The sequence below is a fragment of the Lycium barbarum genome, chromosome 4 (assembly GCF_019175385.1).
Source record: "Lycium barbarum isolate Lr01 chromosome 4, ASM1917538v2, whole genome shotgun sequence".
NCBI lineage: Eukaryota > Viridiplantae > Streptophyta > Magnoliopsida > Solanales > Solanaceae > Lycium > Lycium barbarum.
This window is the reverse complement of record NC_083340.1, coordinates 21,043,523-21,065,916: the sequence shown is the minus strand read 5'-3', so window position 1 is coordinate 21,065,916 and position 22,394 is coordinate 21,043,523. Positions and strand designations below refer to the sequence as shown.

General features: G+C 36.9%; 1 protein-coding gene and 2 long non-coding RNA genes across 3 annotated transcripts; 1 reads left to right on the top strand and 2 right to left on the bottom strand.

Annotated features, from left to right (window-relative positions):
* Window positions 1-1,551: 1,551 nt before the first annotated feature.
* LOC132638269 (uncharacterized) lies at window positions 1,552-5,797 on the bottom strand. The gene is made up of 3 exons (XR_009581650.1): window positions 5,193-5,797; window positions 4,998-5,072; window positions 1,552-1,877 (listed from the first exon to the last, which is right to left on the bottom strand). It is a non-coding gene; the product is annotated as an uncharacterized LOC132638269 (long non-coding RNA).
* A 1,949-nt stretch (window positions 5,798-7,746) lies between these two features.
* On the top strand, window positions 7,747-10,327 carry LOC132638268 (uncharacterized). The gene is made up of 3 exons (XR_009581649.1): window positions 7,747-7,965; window positions 8,855-8,920; window positions 9,853-10,327. It is a non-coding gene; the product is annotated as an uncharacterized LOC132638268 (long non-coding RNA).
* A 1,435-nt stretch (window positions 10,328-11,762) lies between these two features.
* LOC132637261 (SH3 domain-containing protein 1-like) lies at window positions 11,763-20,304 on the bottom strand. The gene is made up of 5 exons (XM_060354375.1): window positions 20,163-20,304; window positions 18,477-18,583; window positions 13,403-13,597; window positions 12,057-12,119; window positions 11,763-11,894 (listed from the first exon to the last, which is right to left on the bottom strand). The coding sequence occupies exons 1-5, from the start codon at window positions 20,302-20,304 to the stop codon at window positions 11,763-11,765; spliced, it is 639 nt and encodes a 212-aa protein (XP_060210358.1).
* Between the last annotated feature and the right edge of the window lie 2,090 nt (window positions 20,305-22,394).

The following is a 22,394-nucleotide window of genomic DNA, read 5'->3' as shown; positions in this document are numbered from 1 at the left end:
TGACATTAAATAATAGGTTCACTTGCCACATCATTAGCAAGTGTTTTTCACACATTTGGTCTTGTGGATGAAGGGGTTCACAAATACATATTTGTCATGTTAAAGTGTCTATTTGGTCACTAGATAAGTTTGAGTGTCTAATTTACGAAATATGCCAAATTTAAGAATCTATCTAGGTATTAAGGGTATTCTTTTTGTATATTATGCTTCACACAATAGCTGATATATCGGTTGACTGAAAGTATTTTGCTTTTTTACTTTATTTTTATTGATCTCTTTTATAGCAGTACAGATTCCCTTCCACTTTTTGATCTCTTTTGTTTCTTGAGTTTCTATTTGATTGATCTGGGTTTCACGTATTTTCTTGTAGCTGTTTGATGTCAGTCAGAATCAGTGAAATCCGAAGTGGAACAGTTCACTTTGTGATGAACAGGATGAAAGTTCTCAATTGGAAGTTGCTAATGTTTGAGCAATTTTCTTCTAAATTTACTGTTCCACACAAATTAAATCAGACAAAAGAAAATCCTTGCATGATTTTATGAAAGAGAACAAGGCTTCGATGAGCAATTGAATGTAGTAGAAAACGAGATGGGAAGGATAAAAGAATCTTTATGCTTACAATGACAGGCATACTGAAAATATGAAATTAATATTGTTACTTTTTACCTCAAGAAGTCCTTCCTATCTCTCGGTTGTGGAAAGCTATCAATCCCTGCTTCTCCCTCTTGCTTCAGTTTTGCATTAGATGATGAGCTGCGTCTCTCCAGGAAAATGAATATTTACAAAAGATTTTAAGTTCAATTCTTTTTTTTTTGGTGCACCTAAATCAATCCACCGATTCGGCTTCTTAGATTTAAGGTGATTTGTGTATATACCCCACGATAGATACACTGATTTGAATATATTCTTAGCTTTGCTCATGATGATAACAGTGAATCTACTCAAAAGAAGCTTGACTTAATGACATATCATTTGAAATTGAAAAACTGAAAAAGAGCTCAAGATTATCGAAAAAGGTTAACTATTCAGATAAACTCTATTTTTCGATGAGTACAATTGGGTGTATGTCTATATCTTTTGGTCCTTTATTTAAATGTCATACCTATGCTTATACGAAGTCATACTGAACTATCAACTAGATGTGTTTTACAATAAATAGACGGTGATAGGATAGTTTGGGCGTGAAGCTCACGAAAAAGTGAGTTTAAGTGTAGTTTTAATGATTGTTTCAAAAAATAGGTCTAAGTACTTTGAACAATATGCGTTAGCAATCCAATTTTAGCCTTGAAAAATACCTAGCCCTCAGGCAATACAACGTACTTCAACATGCATAGTTCTTTTCTTGTCAATTATGTCAAAATAGTAATCTCCATTTATTTCCTTTCCTTGCTGCAAAGGAGCCAATTTCTTTTTCCTTTGGATAGAACTGTAAGAATTAATTAGTAGGCACTGGAACGTTAGCTAGGGGAGGTTGAGGACCAACGACCCGATGGAGATTTAAGATCTAGAATTAGTCATAATATTTATCAATTACAAGTGCAAAATAATGCATTTTCCCGTATCAAAATTGACTGATCTTGGGACATCTGCAAATAATAAACTTGATTATAAGCTTTGATGCATTTACATCGGGAGAAGAAAAAAAAAAAAAGGAAGCAAAACGGAAAAGTCCTCAAACACCTATACAAGTGGAAGTTTACAAAAAAAGCAAAGGTTTATATGAGGATAGCATGATAATTTAGTGTTTTATCTTATCGGGTGGTGTCCGTTTTCGCCATTTTGCTTGCCGGTACTTTGTGTGACTTTTCAGCATAAGCCGAGGGAAACCAACTGGACTTACCGTTGTATTCTCCTTCAGACCATCCATTTGGAGCTACCTATAGTTAACCATATGCAATATCGTTAGAATGTAACTTATTTTGCTTGCTAAAAGATTGTGTGCTTCTGCTACATAGATAAGTACCTATTTGTTAATCGAGAATATACCTTCAGAAAATTATCAACAGAACAAAGCACAGTCAAAATATCTGAAGTCATGAGACACGAAAGATTCCTCGGGGTCATACAACATGGCTAGCTTGCGTGCACCTTGACTAATCCACTTGGTACTTGCTATCTCACCAACAAAGATATCGAAAAGTCTACCCACCCAGGCTTAGGAAGAGGGAAATAATATGCCTAGTGTCCCTTTTATTAGCAGCACTTTTTAAGATTCTTCACACCAAATCTTTAATCATCATATACCAGGGGATTTCATAAGGCTTATCTATTCAGCATATGCAAAAGTTAAAAGGTGGCAACTTGAGAACGATAAATGTCTAAGCCCCTCGCTTCTTGTTGGCTATTTTGAAAGGAGGATAATTACTGACCTACTATATGTATTATAATCCGCCAATATCAGTCTTACCACCACCATTTGATCCAGATCGGGACTTTGTGTTGTTCATGGTTTTGGTTAAAATCAAAATTAAACCGAAAATTTAACTGAACCGAAAAAAAAACAGACATTTGATTTGGTTTGGTTTGATTTAGTTTTAAATTTTAAAAATCGAAATATTTGGTTTGGTTATGATTCTATTAAAAAATAACCGAACCAAACCGATAAATTATATACATGCATTTGATGATTATTTATATGTATAATATTAGTTTTTCATAAATAATTATAAATATTTTATACCTTTTAATCATTAATTTGATTTTTGATCTACTTATTTCACATGATTGTTTAAGACCCATGTTTTTAAGAATATATCCAAGCCCATGTCTTTAAGTCTTTTAACTCTTTAAGTGTTAAGTGTAAACCTACTAACAGAAGCGGGCAATTCGCAGAATTGCCCTTCTTTTGGGGTGGTCTTTAAATTTTGCCCCTCATATTTGAAATCTTTAAATTTTGCCCTTCGCTAAATCCTATGGGTTTCAGGTTCGAACCCCCACACAGTCAAAATTTTTAAATATATTCGCAAGACAGAGTTTAAATTTCGCTATGCCCTCATCGGCATACACTTGTGAAGGAATTAACAAAGTTATGCTGAACTCGGCATACTTATGCCTTATGGGCAGACTTGGCATAAGTATGCCGGTTCCGGCATAACTTTGCTAATTCCTTTACAAGTTTATGCCGGATCCGGCATAAAAGTTTGCCCATTAAAAGTATGCCCCCATCGGCATAAACTTGTTAAGAAATTATCAAACTTATGCCGATGGGGGCATACTTATGCCTTATGGGCAAACTTTGCCTTGAAGCATATATATATATTTTGTTTTTTAACTTTTCAAGGTAAACCTTTAGTAATGTCTTAACTAAAAGTGTGCCCATAAAACATAACTAAAAGTATGCCCCATAAGGCGCAAGTTTTCCTTAAGGCATAACTAAAAGTTTGCCTTATAAGGCAAAGTTTAAATTTTGTATGCCCCCTCCGGTAGACTTTTAGTTATATTTAACTAAAAGTCTGCCGGAGGGGGCAGACTTTGCCTTGAGGGGCAGACTTTTAGTTATGTCGGATCCGGCATAACTTTAACTTTTTCTTAAAGATTGTATGCTGGATCCGGCATACACTCCCCCAGTCCTGCCTTGCGATTTTTTTTTTTTTTATGCTTGAGCGGGGGTTCGAACCCAGAACTTCATGTATTCGCCCATCTTTCCAAGCAAAGGGAAAAATTTAAAGACCACAAATATGAAGGGAAAAATTTAAAGACCACCCCAAACGAAGGGCAATCCGTGCAAAAAAATGAACAGAAGCTCACGCTAGAGTCTAATGTCTTTAACTTAAATTTTTAGCCTTTCTTTGTCAGCCATTTGATTTTAGGTTTTTTTTTTTTTCCGAATTTATACCTTTCTTTTTTCTTGTCTGAATGGGTCCTAAACTTCTAATATTTTTCATATGAAAAGGACAGAGGTTGTAGATTTGGAGGTTCCTATAGAATATACTTCAGTAACATCAGCATTTGCTGCAACTTAAGCACATGGTAATGCCCTAATACTTCTTCCGCGGGTAATTATTTTAAAAAGCATAAAAGAACAACTCCTTGTAATCGAGACCCTAGCCTTAGGGATAACGATAGAAAAACATTTGAAGTTTGAGATCATTACCCAACGTGTTTTTAATAAAATGGGAGAATTGAGGGCAAAATGCAAGTCCTGCCCAAAAACTTTTTTATTTTATATATTTTATTTTAATTTTAGGTAGTCTTTATGTTTAATTAATATGTATGTTTGTAACAACAACTAAAAGCTCCTATGCTCTATTTTATTTCCAGGTATGTGTATTAAGATGACAAAAATGGTGCAGCCACTACGAAGTTAGTTTTTAGCTCTATATGGAATAATTTAGCAACTTTGGGTAACTTGAGTACTACACTATCACTAATAGTGAAAATATTTCTATGATGTATGCTCCACCTTAAACTATAAATAAAAGTTATCGTTTAAACAAAAAAAAACATGTCTTTTTCAACTTTTTAATGTTTTACTGATAAGTCTCATGGCTGCTAGTCATAAACTGAAAAATCGAACCAAACCGAACCAAACCGGTGGTTATTATTTTATTTGATTTGATTATGGTTTTAGACATTTAAAAACTGACTAAATTGGTTTGGTTATGATTTTAATCAATAACCAATCCAAACCGAATCATGAACACCCCTACTTTGTCCTAACTTCAAGAAGGATTTGATGAAACATACTCTTAGTTCCTATAATTACTACTGCTAGAACTGGCTAGTTGAAAGAGACATCAACAAATAACGAGACCATTGACCTGTAGTTTTGGATTTTGACTGATAACCGGGTAATATCTACCCCATAGTAACTAGTAAGAAAGCACTTCGGGCTTATGAACATATCATGGAGCAATAAATATGCAGGCGGAAAGTTCTTAAACTGATGTTAAATACCGTCAAGGTACTCCAGAATATGTCAACTTAAGCATGCAAAACACATAAAATAAAGGCAGTGTAACGTGTCTATTGCTTAACCAGGAAACGAAGATAAATACCTGCCGAACTACCACATCATCGCCAACCTCTAGACTTAGCCCGCCATCTGCTTGGGCTTCAAACGAGTGCATGACCTACCAGCCAAAGAATCGAGGAGATCAAAGAATATTGAGGCGAATACAGAAAGATCCAGATTTTGAGGACAAAGGAGTACTCTGTAGAAGTAAATAAGCCAACTCTTTTAGAGTACTTACCTTGGCACTAAAATTTTTTGAGAAGGGTACCTTGGCACTAAAATAAGGTAGGACTTTTATTGTCACGACCCAACTCCGTAGGCCGCGACTAGTGTCCGTGCTGGACACTCAAACGTACCCAATAACCCAGACTAGCATATCAGCAGAATATTTTTAAATGTAAAAGTCAATCGACGTTAGTAATTATCATAAATGAACCGACATAGTACATGGAAGCCGATAAGGCTGTCACAGATCATATCATCCCAAACCATATACAGAACCCACACAAGTATGTCTACAGACCTCTACAGAACATAACAGAATCATAAGACGGGACAGGGCCCCGTCATACCCCTGAATAGCATACATATATACAATAGCAGCAGACTGTACCAACATATAGGCTCTGGACAAAAGAGCACTCCCAAAATAGCAGAATAGATATCCTAGGCAGGCGGTCAGCAAATCTGTCGTCTGTACCTGCGCGGCATGAAAACGCAGCCCCCGAAGGAAGGGGGTCAGTACGAAATATGTACTGAGTATGTAAAGCACGGAACGTAGTAAACAAAGTCATAATCGAAGCAGAAGATACAGAAAATGAACTGAATATCCAGATTAGCAAAATGCTGATCATATAGCATAAATAGTATTCGTTGAAAACATATGTCGTACCTGGTCCCATTACGGAACAAGATCATAACCGAAACAGAACTTACAGAGGAGTGAGTGTAACATCTGAAGTATCAAATGCATATTTTCAAAACATGAGGAGTGTGTACAGAAACATATACCATATCATATCCGACCCCTGCCAAGGGACTCGGCAAACAGAACGTGGTCACCCCCCGACGCTGGTGCCACAACACATAAGGAGCAGAATAGGGGATAACCCCGTAACATAACATATCATATCAGATGGCCATATCAGATCATATCATATCAGAATGTGTGTACATGGCACAACATACTCCACAACCCATGTACATATATACCTGCCCCCTCACATCGAGGCACGGCGAACAATGCAGTGGAATACGCTTGACAACATATCCTGGCCCGGGCTCAGTGTGGGAAACATTGAGGCATCCACGAATGGAGTAGTGAGAAACTAAATGCAATAAAAATACCATATATTTCCAGAGACTCAATGAGGCATATCGAATGACAAATCAAACCAATGAAATCGGACAGAATCATAGTAAGTGTATGTCGTATGTCATAATGAGTTACGGAAGAATAATCCTTCTGGGATCATTTTCATATTCCAAAATAGTTTACCAGACTCGAGGGAATCATTAAAACAATCTTCCTTAGTAGTTAAAAGGATAGTTAAAACGTTTCATTTTATATTGTTCGAAAATAAGGCAATAGTACACTAAAAGGCAAAACGGGAATAGTGGGAGACTAAATGAGACACAAAATATCATACCTTTACAGAGATTCAATAAAGTATTTAGAATAAGTATCATTGGTAGTTAGAAGAGTAGTTAAGGCGTTTCCTTTAGAACCGCTTGAAATTAAGTTATAAACACAAAAAGGGTAAAGTCGAAAATAGTGGGCCCACCTCGGGACAACGAAGCGGTGGGCTCAAATTACGTATATTAAGCTTATGGAGTCACCTATAGAGGTTCTAAGGACATTTCATAACTTTCTAGACAATTTGCGGAAATTTACACAAGTCTTTATCAAAACATACTTATAGGGTTCAATTCCATTGAATGAAAAAGGGATATTTTCAAATGCGGATTCCGATGAACAGAATATTTTCTGAGGCTCAAATCCGATCCTAGTACACCTAGGACATGCCAAAAGAAGAATCGGGATAGCTTTACATACCTTTTTCGCCCTTTACGCTAGTCCAAATTCAATTCCCGTTTCCTTCAAAATCTACAATTGGTCACAATTACCAAATATCAACTTCAAGCCTTTAAGAATTCAATCTTAATTCATACTTGTCTACGGAAATTTGGGCAGCATCTCCCCTATACATATAGCATCCCCGAGAATTTAACTCGGCCAAAATAATTCAACAACAACCCAACAACAACACCAACAACAACAACAATCACTACACAACACAATATAGCATAACTAGTCCTCTTTCCAACATAGTGCAATAACTTTCATTCCAACTTCACATTTCCAAACCAATCTCAATGTTTTTACATTCATTACTAATCAAGATCATTACAATTGTTACGTCCCGTATTTTTATACATTGGAACAACCCGGATGAACTATGATAATTTAAGGCCAAGATTATTCCGGGATTTGAAGTCGGGAGTTTTGACCATTTGATTTTATTTTGAGATATAAGTTATATATGAAATTGATGGCATTGAACACCTAGGAAAAATTGGGACCACAATTTATAAAATCGGAATTAAAAATATGGTGCAAAAATGCCTTGTGGGCCGTGTAAGTTGAAATGGTCCCACACCTTGTGTGGCCAATTTTAATTGGTCCAACACATTGTGTGGGCCAAAGACAACTAAGAGATATTTGTGGACTTAAAAAGATGACTTTAAGTCATCTTTCCCTCATTTACACTTCAACACCTAGAACAAAAAAAAGAAGACAAAAACTTGAGAGCCCCATTTTCTTTCTCCACTGTTTCGGCCAGCCAAGGAGGAAACCAACCCCCATTTTTAGCTTCCCAAAAATTATTTCCTTGGTGTTAACCCACTAATCTAAGGACCCTAAGTAGAGTGGAAGCATCGTTGGAGCGATCAACCTATTAATTTTTCATCTTTTGGAAAACCCTAGCCTATTGGAAGTTGAAGAGAAAAAGGTAAGATTTGATCTTGTTTTTGTGTTATGAAGGTTATATTCATGTTGTAGTATGTTAATATGGTTGAAAATTATGAAATAAAGTATGGTGAAGTTGAGGCCATATGTATGAGGGTTGGGCGTGTGATGGGTGTGTGTGTTGTGTGATATTGAAACTATGAATTAATGCCTAATTAGTATATTATGACCATTGTAAGGTGAAGAACTTTTGAGAATCATCCATGTGGGGTATGTTAGTGTGCTAGCCGAAAATGGGTCACCTTATGTGCCAAGAATTGAATTATTATCGCTTATTGTTTAGCCGTCGTCGTCATGAATTCTATGTTGGAAATGAAAGTTTATTGACTCAAATTGATGTTGTAAATATTGCGGACTGATTTGGAGGTTGTTGTACATTTAATGTAAATTATGTATTGATGAAAATAGCGTTGTTAGAATGTAAAAATTGTAGACACAAACCATGATTTGGAAATGAAGAAAAGTTAGAGGGGCTGTCTCGGTTAGGGGCTGTTTCGGGTAGCTTGGGAAAATTTATGGATTGTTGGAAAAGTTGTATAAATTGCTTAGAATGTCTTGAAATGTTTTTGGTATGGGTTCGGGTTAGTATGTGAGCATATAAGCGTCGATTTTGGGCTTGAAGGTAAGTCGTCGAATTTAAGTTATGAAAGTTGATAAATGATGGCAAGAGAGCTATTATTGTTGAATTACCTTTCGGATTAATTATTAATGCTGTTGTGGTTGTTGTTGATTGATATTGGCGAGTTAAATTCTCGGGGTAGCCTATTTACAGGGGAAATGCTGCCCAAATTTCAGTAGAATTAAGGGTGAAATTGGAATTTAATGCCCAAAAGTCTTTAGCTAATGATTGGCATTTTATGGCTTATTTTTAGATCGTGGGCAGCCCGAATCATAGTTTGGACTTAGCTCGAGTTGGATCATATTGGAGAGCGTTCGAGGTATGTAAGGCAACTTCCTTTCTTTTTGGCATGTCTTAGTTTTTATAGGCTAAATTAGAGCCTTAAGGAAACTTCCAAATCCGAAACCCGAGCATGTTATGATCCGTATATGTTCTTTGGCACTCTTATGTATGATTTGATGAAATATGAACCTTTATGTATTTGAAAAATCGCTTTTCGAACTTTGCGCAAAAATGTTTCACTTTAAGGAACTTCGAAATATCCGAATGCCATATCTTTCACATAAATGCTCGGATTGCTCCAATATATTTTTATAAAATTTTTGCATTACGTATAACGAGTATGTTTTTCATAAGCGGGCCCGACTTGGGTAAATACCCACCTGTGGGTCCCGCGACTTCCTTTTATGAAATTCAGGAGATTTTGAAAGAATTTGTTAAGACTACTATTCGATTTTCAAATATGATCGTTTTGCTTATGTTTGAATTTATGATATTGATTTTATGCATATGACTACTCACGACTCTATTCGTGCATTTTGTTATTCCCTTCGCCGAGTCCCGGGCCGGTTATGTTATCATGCGCATTTTTATATACTCCGGAGTTATGCTGTGTTTATGGTTCACCGAGCTACTCGCAAAAGAGGGTCGGGTTCCATCTATATTTGGTGTTATGCTGTGTATGGCGTTATGTTGTGATGTGATATGTGACGGGGATACGGAGATTTGAAATCTTTCTGGTGTTATGCTGTGTTATGGCGCTATCGACAGGCGGGCGACCATATTCTTCTGTACCCTATGCATGATTTACATATTTGAAACTAAATAATTTGATAAGATTGAATTTGCACTTATGTTTGATACTCCCATTTCATTATGTCTCAGATTTGCTTTCTGTACATTCTGCTTTGCATACTCAGTACATATTTCGTACTGACCCCTTTCTTCGGGGGCTGCGTTTCATGCCCGCAGGTACAGACGCACAGTTCGGTGATCCCCCAGTTTAGGATATCCCCTTCAGCTGTTTGGAGTGCTCTTCTCATTTCAGAGCATACACTTTTGGTATATACTTTTGTTCGTTACGTATGTATATATAGTTGTTCCGGGTACGGCGGGGCCCTGTTCCGCCATATGATTCGTTTGGTCTGTTTAGAGGTCTGTAGACTTATTTGTGGGTGTGTGTGCCTACTACTGTACATTTGTGTCCATATGATCTCTTTCGTTATGGCAGCCTTGTCGGCTCGCACATGTATATGTTGTTCTGTTGGCACTGTGTGGCCTTTGTTGGTATTTGCTGTGTACAGGGTTATTTTGGATAGTCCGAAAAACAAAGGAAACTCTGCCGAAATTTTCTTTGAAAATCTTGTAAATTTGAAACACCGCCTTGTCGGCTTCTGTTATATACCTGGATGTGTTTGATATAATCTGAGGCAGCGTTTGATATTTGTATCGGTATAAGTCATCTGTTTGCCGCTCGGATTTGTGATTGTGTTCGGGTGCCCAATTCGGGCACTAGTCACGGCCCGCGGGGTTGGGTCGTGACAACAATATAATTCGGAAGCATTTCATATCATTTCTTCAAAATATTCACAAGATATACAAAATATACAAACTTTCCACCAAAACCATAATCCATCCAAAACTTCTAATCTTCAATCTACATATTCATAACATATTTCCATCTTCCAATTTCATCAACCATAATCATAATTTACATCTTAACAACTTCATTTTCACAATTACATAAATCTACCATAAAATCACAAAACTTCCTATAACAACTTAACAACCAATCTTTCATGCTATTATGGACTTACATCCCTCCAAATCCACCAACTAACATAATAATTCACATTTAGAACTTCACTTCCATAATTTCATAAAAACTACATTAAAATCACATAATTTCCTATAACCATTTTCAACAATTTTCCATACCAACTTGAACCATTTCCTTCCATTTCCATTACAAGGCTTCAACAACACAATTAACATAACAAATAAAATTGGTTCATCCTTCTACACACATACATACCCACTTTGCAAACTTCCATATTTCCATAATTTCCACTCATTTCTACATACTACAACATAAACAAACCTTCATAACATAAGAAAAAGGAATTGATTCTTACCTTTTTCTACAAATTTCTTCACTTGAACAAGTTGTCAACTTGAAGAAATAAGTGCTCCTTCTTCCAAAACAACTACACCAAGTTGTAAAGGACCCTTGAATTAGTGGAAATACCACAAGAAAACAATTTTTGGAGAAAGATTTCAAAGGGGCAAAAAATTGGAGACTTGGCCGAAGGGCCTTGTTTTTTAAGCTCTTATTCTTGCTCTCTCTCTCTCTATGTTATTTTTCTTGAAACTTCTTAAGTGTTTATGACTCATATTTGCCCCTTTATAATAATCATCACATGGAAATTAATTAATTTGGTGGGCTTGGACCAGGTATGGCCGGCCACCCTCTCACCTTGGGCCTAAATTTTTCTTTTCATTTTTTTGGGCCAACTCGGTTGGTCCCGAGTTGGGCCTAGCCCACTGACCGTTCGACCTTAAAACATTCATATCTCCTTGTACCGACGTCACCTGGGAACCCACGACCTATGGTTGGAAAGCTAATTCAATTATCTACAACTTCTATTTCATGGTATTTTTCCAAATTCCAAACTTATAATACAGTTTTTGCCCCCCAAAGTCAGGTCACCCGAAAACGTTTTCTTAAAAATATTCGTTTGGAGGACTTCCACTTTGATTTGGTCCAAAGGTCCTTCTTGAGTTGTGTTTAACTTCACATATGTGATTCATATAATTTGTCACATGTCCCAAAAAAAATCTTGACGTGTGGGCCTCACCTCAACTTACAGTTAATCCGACGTTCAAAAATACGGGATGTAACATTTATCCTCAGCTTCTGGATGCTCAGTTCCATTTGAAGTTGTATCATGCAAAACTCTTGGTGAATTTGAAGATTGTGGAGATGACTCATTTAATTGCTCTTCTTCAAGCATCTAACCCCAAGAAAAAATGTTAAACATTTATGTCACTTATCTTTTTTATATCATTTGTCTCAAGATAGAAGTTTACGATTCTATGCGTTGCAGAACAGAAAATCCCGATTGAATAGTTTTATTCGAACGATTCGGAGGAAATAAAGGTTTGAATCTACAGACCTCAGAATGCAACTTCTCCAAAATAGACACAACATTCTGATGATAAGATCTTTCAGCATCGACCTGCAAGCTAAAATCATTTTTAGATAAACGAATCACACAGATTTCAACCTGAAGTGATCAATGCAGAGACAAAAATAGTGTAGGTTTTAACAGGAGAGAAAAATTAAACTTCACCAAAGTGTTCAGGACTTCTTGCACTAAGTACTAGTTAATAAAATGAAAAAGCAAGTCTGCCATGAACTTTTTGTTCTTTTTAACTTTTATAGGAAGAAAATTTTAGTAATAATATTTATTAATACGGAAGAAAATTAGAGAGCAATGACCTAGGTGTTCTCAAGTTAAACAAAATAACTAAGAACACAGGGATCTCCAATCTCGCAGAAAACCAGTCAAGTGGATGTCATGAAATGGCGCATTATGACCCAATTATGCCAAGGTATCAAAGATAATTTGAGTTGCTTGATCATTTGGCCCTCAACCACTGGTATTTATATCAAAATAGTAAAATTACTTTTTACACTTCCAAGAACTAGTATTATGATCCTGTTATTCCAAATGCTACATTAGTTAATATAATATTTTCCCTATGCTATATTAAGTTTGACTGACAAGAGGGGGTTGCTCAGATACTAAGCATCCTCCACCTTTAACCTTGTGGGTTTGAGTCACCAAAGGAGCAAAAAGGGGGAGGTCCTGGGGAAGTGGTTGAAAAAACAAAAAAAGAAACTTTGATTAGTCCTAAATTAATCACTAACATGACTTTCAATACCTGCATTGCCATCACAATAATAGAGGGGTGCATCATTAAGTTTTGGTTGATCAGCTACTTCCGTGACTTTACCTTCAAAATATATTCAAAGATACTAGCAGGTCTATGTTTTCCTCCATTATGAGAAGCATTTTAACTACATAAATGTTGTAACTACGAAGTGTCTATGTCCATTGTGTTCCTTTATTTCAAATGACTGAAGTTAGCAACGACAATTCCTAAAACTAAATTGTATCAATTTAAGGTCATTTGACTAAGCAGTTAAAGTTAGCCAACACAATCGTGATGTCAGAACAAGGTATATCCTTAAAAGAGAGAACATTCACCGTTCTTTTTCAAATGAAACCAGTTTGTCTTTCTTTAAGGCCAAATCAAGATGTTCAACAACTTGATGCACAGATCATACTTTAAAAATGTCACAATCTCCATTTGTACATTCAGCACATCACCGTCACTAACGGAAACAAAATTTGCAAATAACTAACCCTATCACTACAACACCGAGACCAATTGCGATACTTCTGTGAGCATAACACGCATATGAATTGAATGAAGAAAGATGAACAAGCAATACCATGGTACGAAGCTTTTGGAAAGTAATCTGCTGCTGCTCCTCCTCTACAGATAACATGGCATCAGTTGCTTCTTTGCCAAGAATCAACACCGAAGATTTGAGCTCCGACAATCTTGTTTCTGCATTTTTAAGCTTTGCCAAACTTTCACTAGAAGCTTCTCTAAACTTTGATTGGCGTCTTATTACTTCAGTAGCCTGAAAAGAGCGGGAATCCTGTTAAAACTACCAGATTTCTTGCATGACATGTTGCTTTATGTTCTTTTAATACCCCCAACACACCCGAAAAAAAAGAAAAAATGTAATTGTAGTTAGAGTTGGAGTGTCACGACCCGGCTAGGGGCCGCGACGGGTACCCGTGCTAACCACCGAGCACCACTCGTGTGACTACTCCTCAGCCTCTTTATCAATCGATTATCCACTTCATACTTAATTTATAAGAAAACCATTTTCATTTGGAAACAAAAGCATTGTATATACTTGAGCCCTATAGGCTAGCAAAATAATACATATATGTACATACATACAAAATGACCCTTCCATGAGACCATACAACCCACATCGAGTATCTACGAGCCTCTATGGAACGACATATACAATTATACACAAAATATCATCATAGGCACCTCCGGAGCAATGGAGGGCTTTCAATCAACTGGCAACTCTAAGAATCTGGAGCAATGTCTCCTCTCTGTCTACCCGTGGGCATGAACACAACGTCCAAAGAAAAAGGACGTCAGTACGAACATTGTACTGAGTATGAGAGGCATAAACAGTGAAAGAATACATCTATAATATAGAGAAGCATCAACATAACATCTGGATCTGACTACTGATCATAAAAGAAGTAATGCATGTTGTCTCACACATACTCATCATCATGGCATATATGCATCATACACAAGCTGCCCGTTCATATCGGAACTGTATGATAATCAATAATAGTAGCCCGCGTCCAGGCCTCCCGCGTCCGGGGTACCATCTCATGCCGCCCACTAGTGGTGTCTGCCCATGCCCGAAGGTCATGGTGTCTCTGTATAGCTGCCCGCCTTGGCGGTGACTGCCCGACCAACTAGGCACGGTGTAAAATGCTCATAATAATATGGTCATCATAAAATACTCATCTTATCATGATATGTATATAAGGCTCAAGATCAACTTTATTCTATCGGGGTGACGTAAGGTCGTAATCCCCCGGTTACATTATGGAACCATTATGGACATTCTGCCTCACCTTGAAAGGACTAGTACATAAGGTGAGTGTAGGCAAGGAATAACATCCTCATATCGTATATCTTATCTCATATAGACATTCATAGGCATAAGCTTTTAACTTCTTAGAAGGTGAGAGCTCATGAAAGGAATAGGGATTTAAGCTAAGAGATTCATGCCATTAGAAGGAAGGACTAGCCTCACATACCTTTGTCGTTTAGCTAAGCTATCGGTCACTCGTTCACCTTCGATGTCACGTCGTCACCTTCATTAAAGAATGTGAGGTACATTAGATAAATAACTATGAGAACCCGTCGTTAGTTTCTAGGAAAATTTGGGCAGCACTTCCTTTGTTTATACTACTTCTCCCATGTTCTACATCAACTCCCAACATTCGCAATATTACTCATAATATCACAATCAACACTCGTCATTCATATGCACTTAGCAAAATCCACCTTTTTCTTCCAATTAACTCACATTTAAGGTTATAGCTTATTATCGTATTTTCCGCATTCATAAAACTCATTGCATAGCCTAAACATCATTCACAACATGTTCATAGTCACCACATTCCAACATCCGTGATTCAATCCCACTATCATCCAATTGTGTCACTATTCACTCAAAATACCCCATTTTCTATGTTCTTCTACATTTCAAGCATCTAAGCTTTCTAATACCTTAAGCAACATGGGATGATCATAAAACTCACCTTGGATGATGGTTGAACAAGCCTTGAAGAGAATACCTCTTTAGCACCAAAACCCTACTTCACTCTTTCTTGAATTTCCTTGAAGAAGATAAGCTTTACTTGAATCTACACACTTGATTTCATGTAATTGATGTTGTTGATCTTGGTTTTCTTTTGATATCTCTTATAGATGGATGTTGGAGAGAGTTCTAGATATTTCCTTAGCCAACAGGATGGAAAAAATGATTTTTGGACGAGTTGGGTACATTTAAAAGGGGTCTAGAATTTTTTGGACTGACACGACATGCGACACACTTCGCGAGTCGCGGACATGCTCCGCGAGTCGCAGGTTGTGTCGCGGAGCTCGCCAGACGACCGACCCTCAATGGCACAACCCGCGATGAAGCGGCGTGGTCGCGGGTCGTGTCTGCGAGACGCAGGTGGTGTCGCGGAGTGTGCCAGAAAGGTGATATTCTTTTGCCCCGAAACGGTCTGTCGTAGAGTGGCCATAACTTTTGATCCCTATATGCTGTGAGGGCCCACGACCTATGGTTAGAAATATCTTTCAGTTATCTACAACTTCCATCCTGTGGTGTTTTCCCAAATTCCAACTTTACAATGGCGTTTTGGCCCCTCCAAACCAGATCCTCCGAAAATGTTTCCTCAACTCGCCCTTCTGGATGGCTTATGCCCATATTTGGCTTATGGGTCCTTCTTGAAACTTACTTGGCACTTAATTACCAACATAAGGGGCATCATAATTCTTCTCCTAAATATCATTAAGACATCACTAGTTCGATACTCGTAATTGTCCTTCGCTAGTCGATTCACTGTGCGCGAACGAAAATTTTTCCGGGGTGTAACATTCTTCCCCCCTTGGGAACATTCATCCTCGAATGTTAAACTATTCAGGATTCTACGAAAATTTCGACAGAGTTTCCCCTGTACTATGGTACTACTAACCTGTCACAACAACCCATAATATCATCGCCTCACAGGGCTACATCACAATAGCAACATATTTGTGGCCACACACGACCAAAATCATAAAAATTAATGTATACGTACCTTATCGCGTTGGCGTTTCGCCTTGGATTTCTCCTGGGGGTTGGAATAAGTGTGGATACTTTGACTTCATACTCTCTTCCCAAGTCATTTTTTCCCGATTGTTGTTCCGCCACAGGACCTTAACTGAAGCTACCTCTTTGTTTCGAAGCTTTCGCACTTGCCTATCTAAGATGGAAATAGGCACTTCTTCATAAGTTAACTTTTCCGCTATTTGCACATCATCTATCGGGAAAATCTTTGTGGGATCTCTAACACACTTGCGGAGCATCGAAACATGAAAGACTGGATGGATTGATTCAAGCTCTGAAGGCAACTCTAATTCATAGGCTACCTGTCCCACCTTGCGGATGATTTTGTAGGGTCCGATATACCTCGGACTTAGCTTTCCTTTCTTGCCAAATCTCATCACCCCCTTCATTGGTGACACTTTCAAGAACATCCAATCATGAATCTGAAACTCCAGATCTCGTCGGCGGTTGTCCGCGTAGGAATTTTGGCGACTTTGGGCTGTCAACAACCGATCTCGAATCACTTTGACCTTTTCTATAGTTTGCTGGACCAATTCAGGGCCCACTAATTGTGCTTCTCCTACTTCGAACCATCCGATTGGAGATCTACATTTACTTCCGTATAACGCTTCGTATGGAGCCATTTGTATACTAGAATGATAGCTGTTGTTATATGAAAATTCAATGAGAGGTAAATGATCATCCCAGCTACCACCAAAATCTAACACACACGCCCGTAGCATATCTTCTAAGGTTTGAATGGTACGCTCGACTTGCCTATCAGTCTGTGGATGAAATGTGTGCTAAATTTCACTTGCGTACCCAAACCTTCTTGAAAAGACTTCCAGAACTTAGCTGTAAACTGTGCTCCCCTGTCTGTGATAATAGACAATGGCATGCCATGGAGCCGCACGATTTCCTTGAGATATAGCTGTTGACACCCAATTTTGTCCCGCCTCTCCTCCGAAATACATATTTGCGTTTCTAATATTTAAAAAAAAAAAATAAAAAAAAAATATAAAAATAATAATAATAATAATATATATATTATGTTTACTATAGTTATTAGTCCCTATCAATAACGGCGTTTCATTATTCTGTTACAACTATTATTATTATCATTATTATTATTATTATTAATAATAACTATTATTATTATTATTACTAATTTGTCATTAATTATTATTATTCTTGTTATTTCCATTATCATTATTATTATTATTGTTAATTACTAATCACTATTATCAGCGTTATTTTTTTGTTATTAATTATTATTCATCATTACCATCGTTATTTTATTATTAATTATTATCATTGATTTTATAAACAATTGTTATTTATTATCATTATCGTCATTATTATTATTATTATTATTATTGTTAGTATTTTTATTATTAATTATTGTCATTATTCCTATTGTTATTTTGTTATTAATTATCAATATTTGTTATCTACTATTATTATTATATCTATTATTATTTTCACCATTATCATTATTGTTATCATTATTAGCAGTATTACTACCGCTATTTATTTACTGCTATTATTTAGTGTTATTGAAACTTGCATTTCCCGGCATTTTATCAACTTTCGCGTACACATCGCATTTATTTCGCACATTTAAAATGATAAATTTATTTATTGTTTAAAACATTATTGCACGGTCATTGCAACATCATATAACTTTATTATCCGGGTCTTTTACAATTACACATTTTTTCGTACCAGGTGATATTCTGGCACCCTTGGTACATCGTTAATCAAAATAAGACTTTTATTCAAATTTAGAAGCCAAACTATTTCTGGCATTCAGTCCGTATTTTTGACTTACCGGACCCCAAACCAAAGTCCGATTAACTCCTAATATTTTTTGGACTAGACCATGTTTTTATCTCAATTTTTAAAACCAGTACATGTTTTAATTCACTAGTCCATCCTTTTAGAACCCAGTCTAAAATTGACCCGGTCCACAAATGGACCGGGTCCGACATATGTTCATCAAAATAAGGGAAACCCTTAGGGTTTCCCATTTTTTTTTTCCGCCTCCGCCTCTTCTTCTTCCTTTTCCTCTGTCTCTTTTCTCCTCCCACAAAACCCTTGCCGCCGCTCCTCCCACTTCCTCTTTTCCCTCCTCCTTCTCCGCTCCCCACTCACCCTGTTCCCCACTTAAACTTGTCCCCCTCCACTCCTCCTTCCCTCTTTCTTGAGAACGAAAACACAGGAAAAAAAAAACCTATAAAAACAAGGAAGAACACGAACAAGAGGGGGGAAAAAAAAAAGGGGATAGAAGAAGTTTCAAACATCGAACCTCCAAAACTAAGAAGTTTTCAGCCATAGAATTTCTATCGAGTCCATCTTTTTTTTATCTTAATTTCTCCGTTTCCGTTTTCGTTCCGTTTAAGTGAGTCGAAACCTTAGAAACGAAGGTTCGACTTCATTATAGACGAAAATCGCACTTAAAAGGGATCCTGGTATCTTGAGAATTCGAGCGTAGATCAGAGATTCAAAATCCCATTTCGCTGCATCTGCAAAAGGTCAGTAAATCCCATTTATTTCCTTGTATTTCAGTTTAATATGTTTGTGTGCTGATACGGTTGAGTTTGATGTTATCTTAGTTATTGTGATTAAATGAGTCATTATTATGTTTTGGCTTAGCTCGAAATCTTGTCGGTTTGCTGTTGTTACTTAGTTTAAGATGTTCGTCTTAGTCTGAATGTCGTTTGTTTGCATGCTGAGAATTCAATCTGGTAAATGGTATAGATTTAGTTTGTAGTCTGCTAATTTGATTAGTTCTATATTTTAGTTTGTAGTCTGCTAATTATGTGTATGTGCCTGCCTTTTTAGTTGTTCTGCAGTGGCTCATTTTATGTCTTGTTTTGGTTAGCCATAGGTTATTTAGCTTATAGCAGCTTAAGCATGTTTTTGTTTGCTCAATGATGATTGGTCACAGAATAGTTCAACTGCTTAGTTGTGCCATACATGTCCAGCTTTGACTGGTTGGGCATCAGTTAACCTGTGGTTTTGCTTGACTATATCTTTATGTGATATCATATGTTGGTTAGGTTTAGGATTATTCCCCGTACTAGTTTAGCAGAAGTCCTGTTGATACAATTGCATATGTTTATTTAGATGTTTTAGCAGTTCAATAAAAAATGTGAATGTTGTTTCAGTTTAGTGTCTCCTTCATATTAGCTCGGCATAATCATATTTGCCTTTTGTGCCTATGTAGTTGTTGGTTGGATCTGAACCTTGTTTGGCAGTTGTGTCATGGTAACCTCACTCAAAATATGACAATGGCCTTCCTTATTTGACTAGGATATGTTGTTGAGGTCAGCTGGTAATAAAAGAAAAAGAATGAGTTTCAACATGTTAGATTAAGTCATAAAATCTATATTCTGAATCTCATCTGTCTACACTAGAAATGCCAGCTTTTGGTTTTGTATTATTTGAATCTCCTGGGCATGAGGTCATCCACTAAGGTCCCTGCTTGTTCTATGGGATTTTGGATAAACGTTTAGCCTTAACATAAGTTCATTCTGATCTGCTTAGCTGAGTGGGTATTAGTTCAAGTTAAACATCAACTTGTTTCCTTCTTTTTGCCATTCTTAGTTTGGTTGCTGTTGTAATCTATATCCAGTCTAGATAGTAGCATATGGTATAACTTTAAAATGGTTTTGAAGCTACTGCTGAGACTTCAAACTGTGACAGTTTTAAAGGTGCAACTTTGGTTTCAATATAGTTTGTCTAAGTTTCTAGTTTGTAGCTGTTTCCTGGCAAGAACCTGCACTGCTATTGTTAATCTCCAGATCAGCCCTTAGTTGGACTTTAGGATCCATGATCATATATTGCATCTCTGCCATGCATTTGTAGGTCATACTAGCCTTATCATCATCATTGACTAGTCTATCCTCTTGGAACACCATGTTAGCTTCATCATGACTGGCTGATGACCTCTGTGCATGTCACCATTTGCATTGTACCTACACTGTTCTGATTAATCCCCTATGTGTTGATGTTGACATATCTTCCTTCCTTGCTATCCTGCCTCTCATCATAAGCATCCTCTTCATCTCTGTGTATGCTTCCATATAGTTCACAACCTACTTGTATCTCTTTGCATCAATTCCCCTTGCCTTGTTATGTCCTCCTATGTGTGATTATGTATCTCCCCTGCCTCCTTTTTCTTGCATCTCAGCTTGCCTGCCCATGCATACTTGCTTATCTTGTGCAACACCTCATCTGAAACAACTCTCAACATGCATTTAATCATCTACACTGTAATTTATCAAGCCTCCCTCATGTTTCAACTTAAAATACAAAACTATTTGGTAAGCATGACCTCTTGCTGTGGATAAGGTGTCTATATAGGTTAACCATTATGTTAGCTATGCCTGCATCCCATGTATGCCTCTTGTTTGAAATCAGTTCTGCCTTCTCTTTGAACTGCGACCTTACTTGAAGGATTTTTGTATATCTGGCTTACTTAGTGTTGCATTAGGTGTATAATCATATAGTGTTGATTCTATTCTAGCTTAAACAATGAGCTTGGTGCACTATTAGTATGACTGTTAGTTAGCTCAATTCCCTTAGTTAAAGTGTAAGCTAGTTATAGATTTCTTTTAGTTCAAATGTTATTTGTGTGGTATAACTGTATAAGTGTTTGTTACTATCTTTGTGGGATGGCTATAAGCTTGGTTTGTTATGAATCAGTAGCTTAATGAATCTCAGCTTAATAGGCATTGTTTGGATTAGTTTGCTTTAGTATCATTTCTTGCTTAAAATGAAGATGATTTAATTAAGTATGACTTGGTGGTTTAGAGATCATTTAAGTTTGGATATCAAGGTATGATTAAAAGGACTATGGTCCAATGTGCCTATGCACCTAAATAATCATTTAGTGGTTAGCTAAACTTATGAAGAACTATTTCATTTAGTAGCAACAATCATGCCTTGAAGAGTCTGCTACTAGTTTAAAAGATGAGTTCTGTCCAGTTCTGGGTTTGCGTGATGCATTCGAAATAATAATCTCATCATTTTAGAATTGGTTTGGTCTAAAATATATGTGTGGTCTAAAATATATGTGTGTGCTAATATATGTGTGTGCTAACTGCTGTAGCTGGGATACCTTCTGAGCTGTAGCATTTTTTGGTTCTTCCTTGTCTGTCATTTGGTTGATGTTGTTTGCAGTCAAGCATGCTGATCACTCTTAAAGTATTCTTAATGGATTAGTGTTTTAGAATGAGCATATATGCTACACTTGATGTAATGGTTGTTATTATAACTTTGCTGCTTTCTTAGAAAAAAAAAAAAACAGAAATATCACTGATTTGAATAAATACTCCGGGCCCTCCATTTGTTTCTGCTTTTCTAACTTCACATGTGTGCTCATACTTGTCTTCTTTATCTCTTTGACTACTCTACTGCTTTTCTATATGCTGTGTGACTCCAAGTAAGTCTCTAGTTAACTTCCAATAATGCGTATATGCGTACCATTGCTGTCTGCTTACGAATTATGCGTATGTATACTCTAAGTATACTTAATATATATATATATATATATACGTCATTTGCGTGAAAAGCATAGTCTATATTTCAGTTTTGGGTTTGCTTAAATTTTGTGCGTTTGTCGCAAGTATATGTCAGTTTGAGATCTGTATATCAATGCATATTGAAGTTGTGTTCGTGAAATGCACTTGGATATACATAGCATATATAATTAACGGAGTCTGTTTTGAATTTATATGTTTGTATGCTTAACCTTGTTGATCATATACTAATCTCCGTCTTTCATTCTTTTCGCATGAACCTCGCATACGAGTCCAAAGGACTCGTCCCTCTCCGCATCCGGTGTTGGGCTAAAGGCCCAACGAGATCTTCTCTCGGTCCATCCCTGTCTACAGCAAAAAATAGAAATCAATATTCTGGGCCAAAGCCCGATACACAGGAACAGCAGCAGCAGCCCAGCAATTAAAAATAAACTGTTGGGCCGAAGCCCAACAGAAAATGGGTCCAG

Bases quoted from the DNA above. Each gene is read 5' to 3' on its own strand.
- LOC132637261 (XM_060354375.1), bottom strand. From the start codon at position 20,304: ATGGTGTTCCAAGAGGATAGACTAGTCAATGATGATGATAAGGCTAGT. The intron at 13,598-18,476 runs GTTTTGTGGGAG...CGCTCTTTTCAG, and splicing joins TGGGAGGAGCGGCGGCAAGG to GCTACTGAAGTAATAAGACG. The intron at 12,120-13,402 runs GTATTGCTTGTT...TTTAGCTTGCAG, and splicing joins TCCAAAAGCTTCGTACCATG to GTCGATGCTGAAAGATCTTA.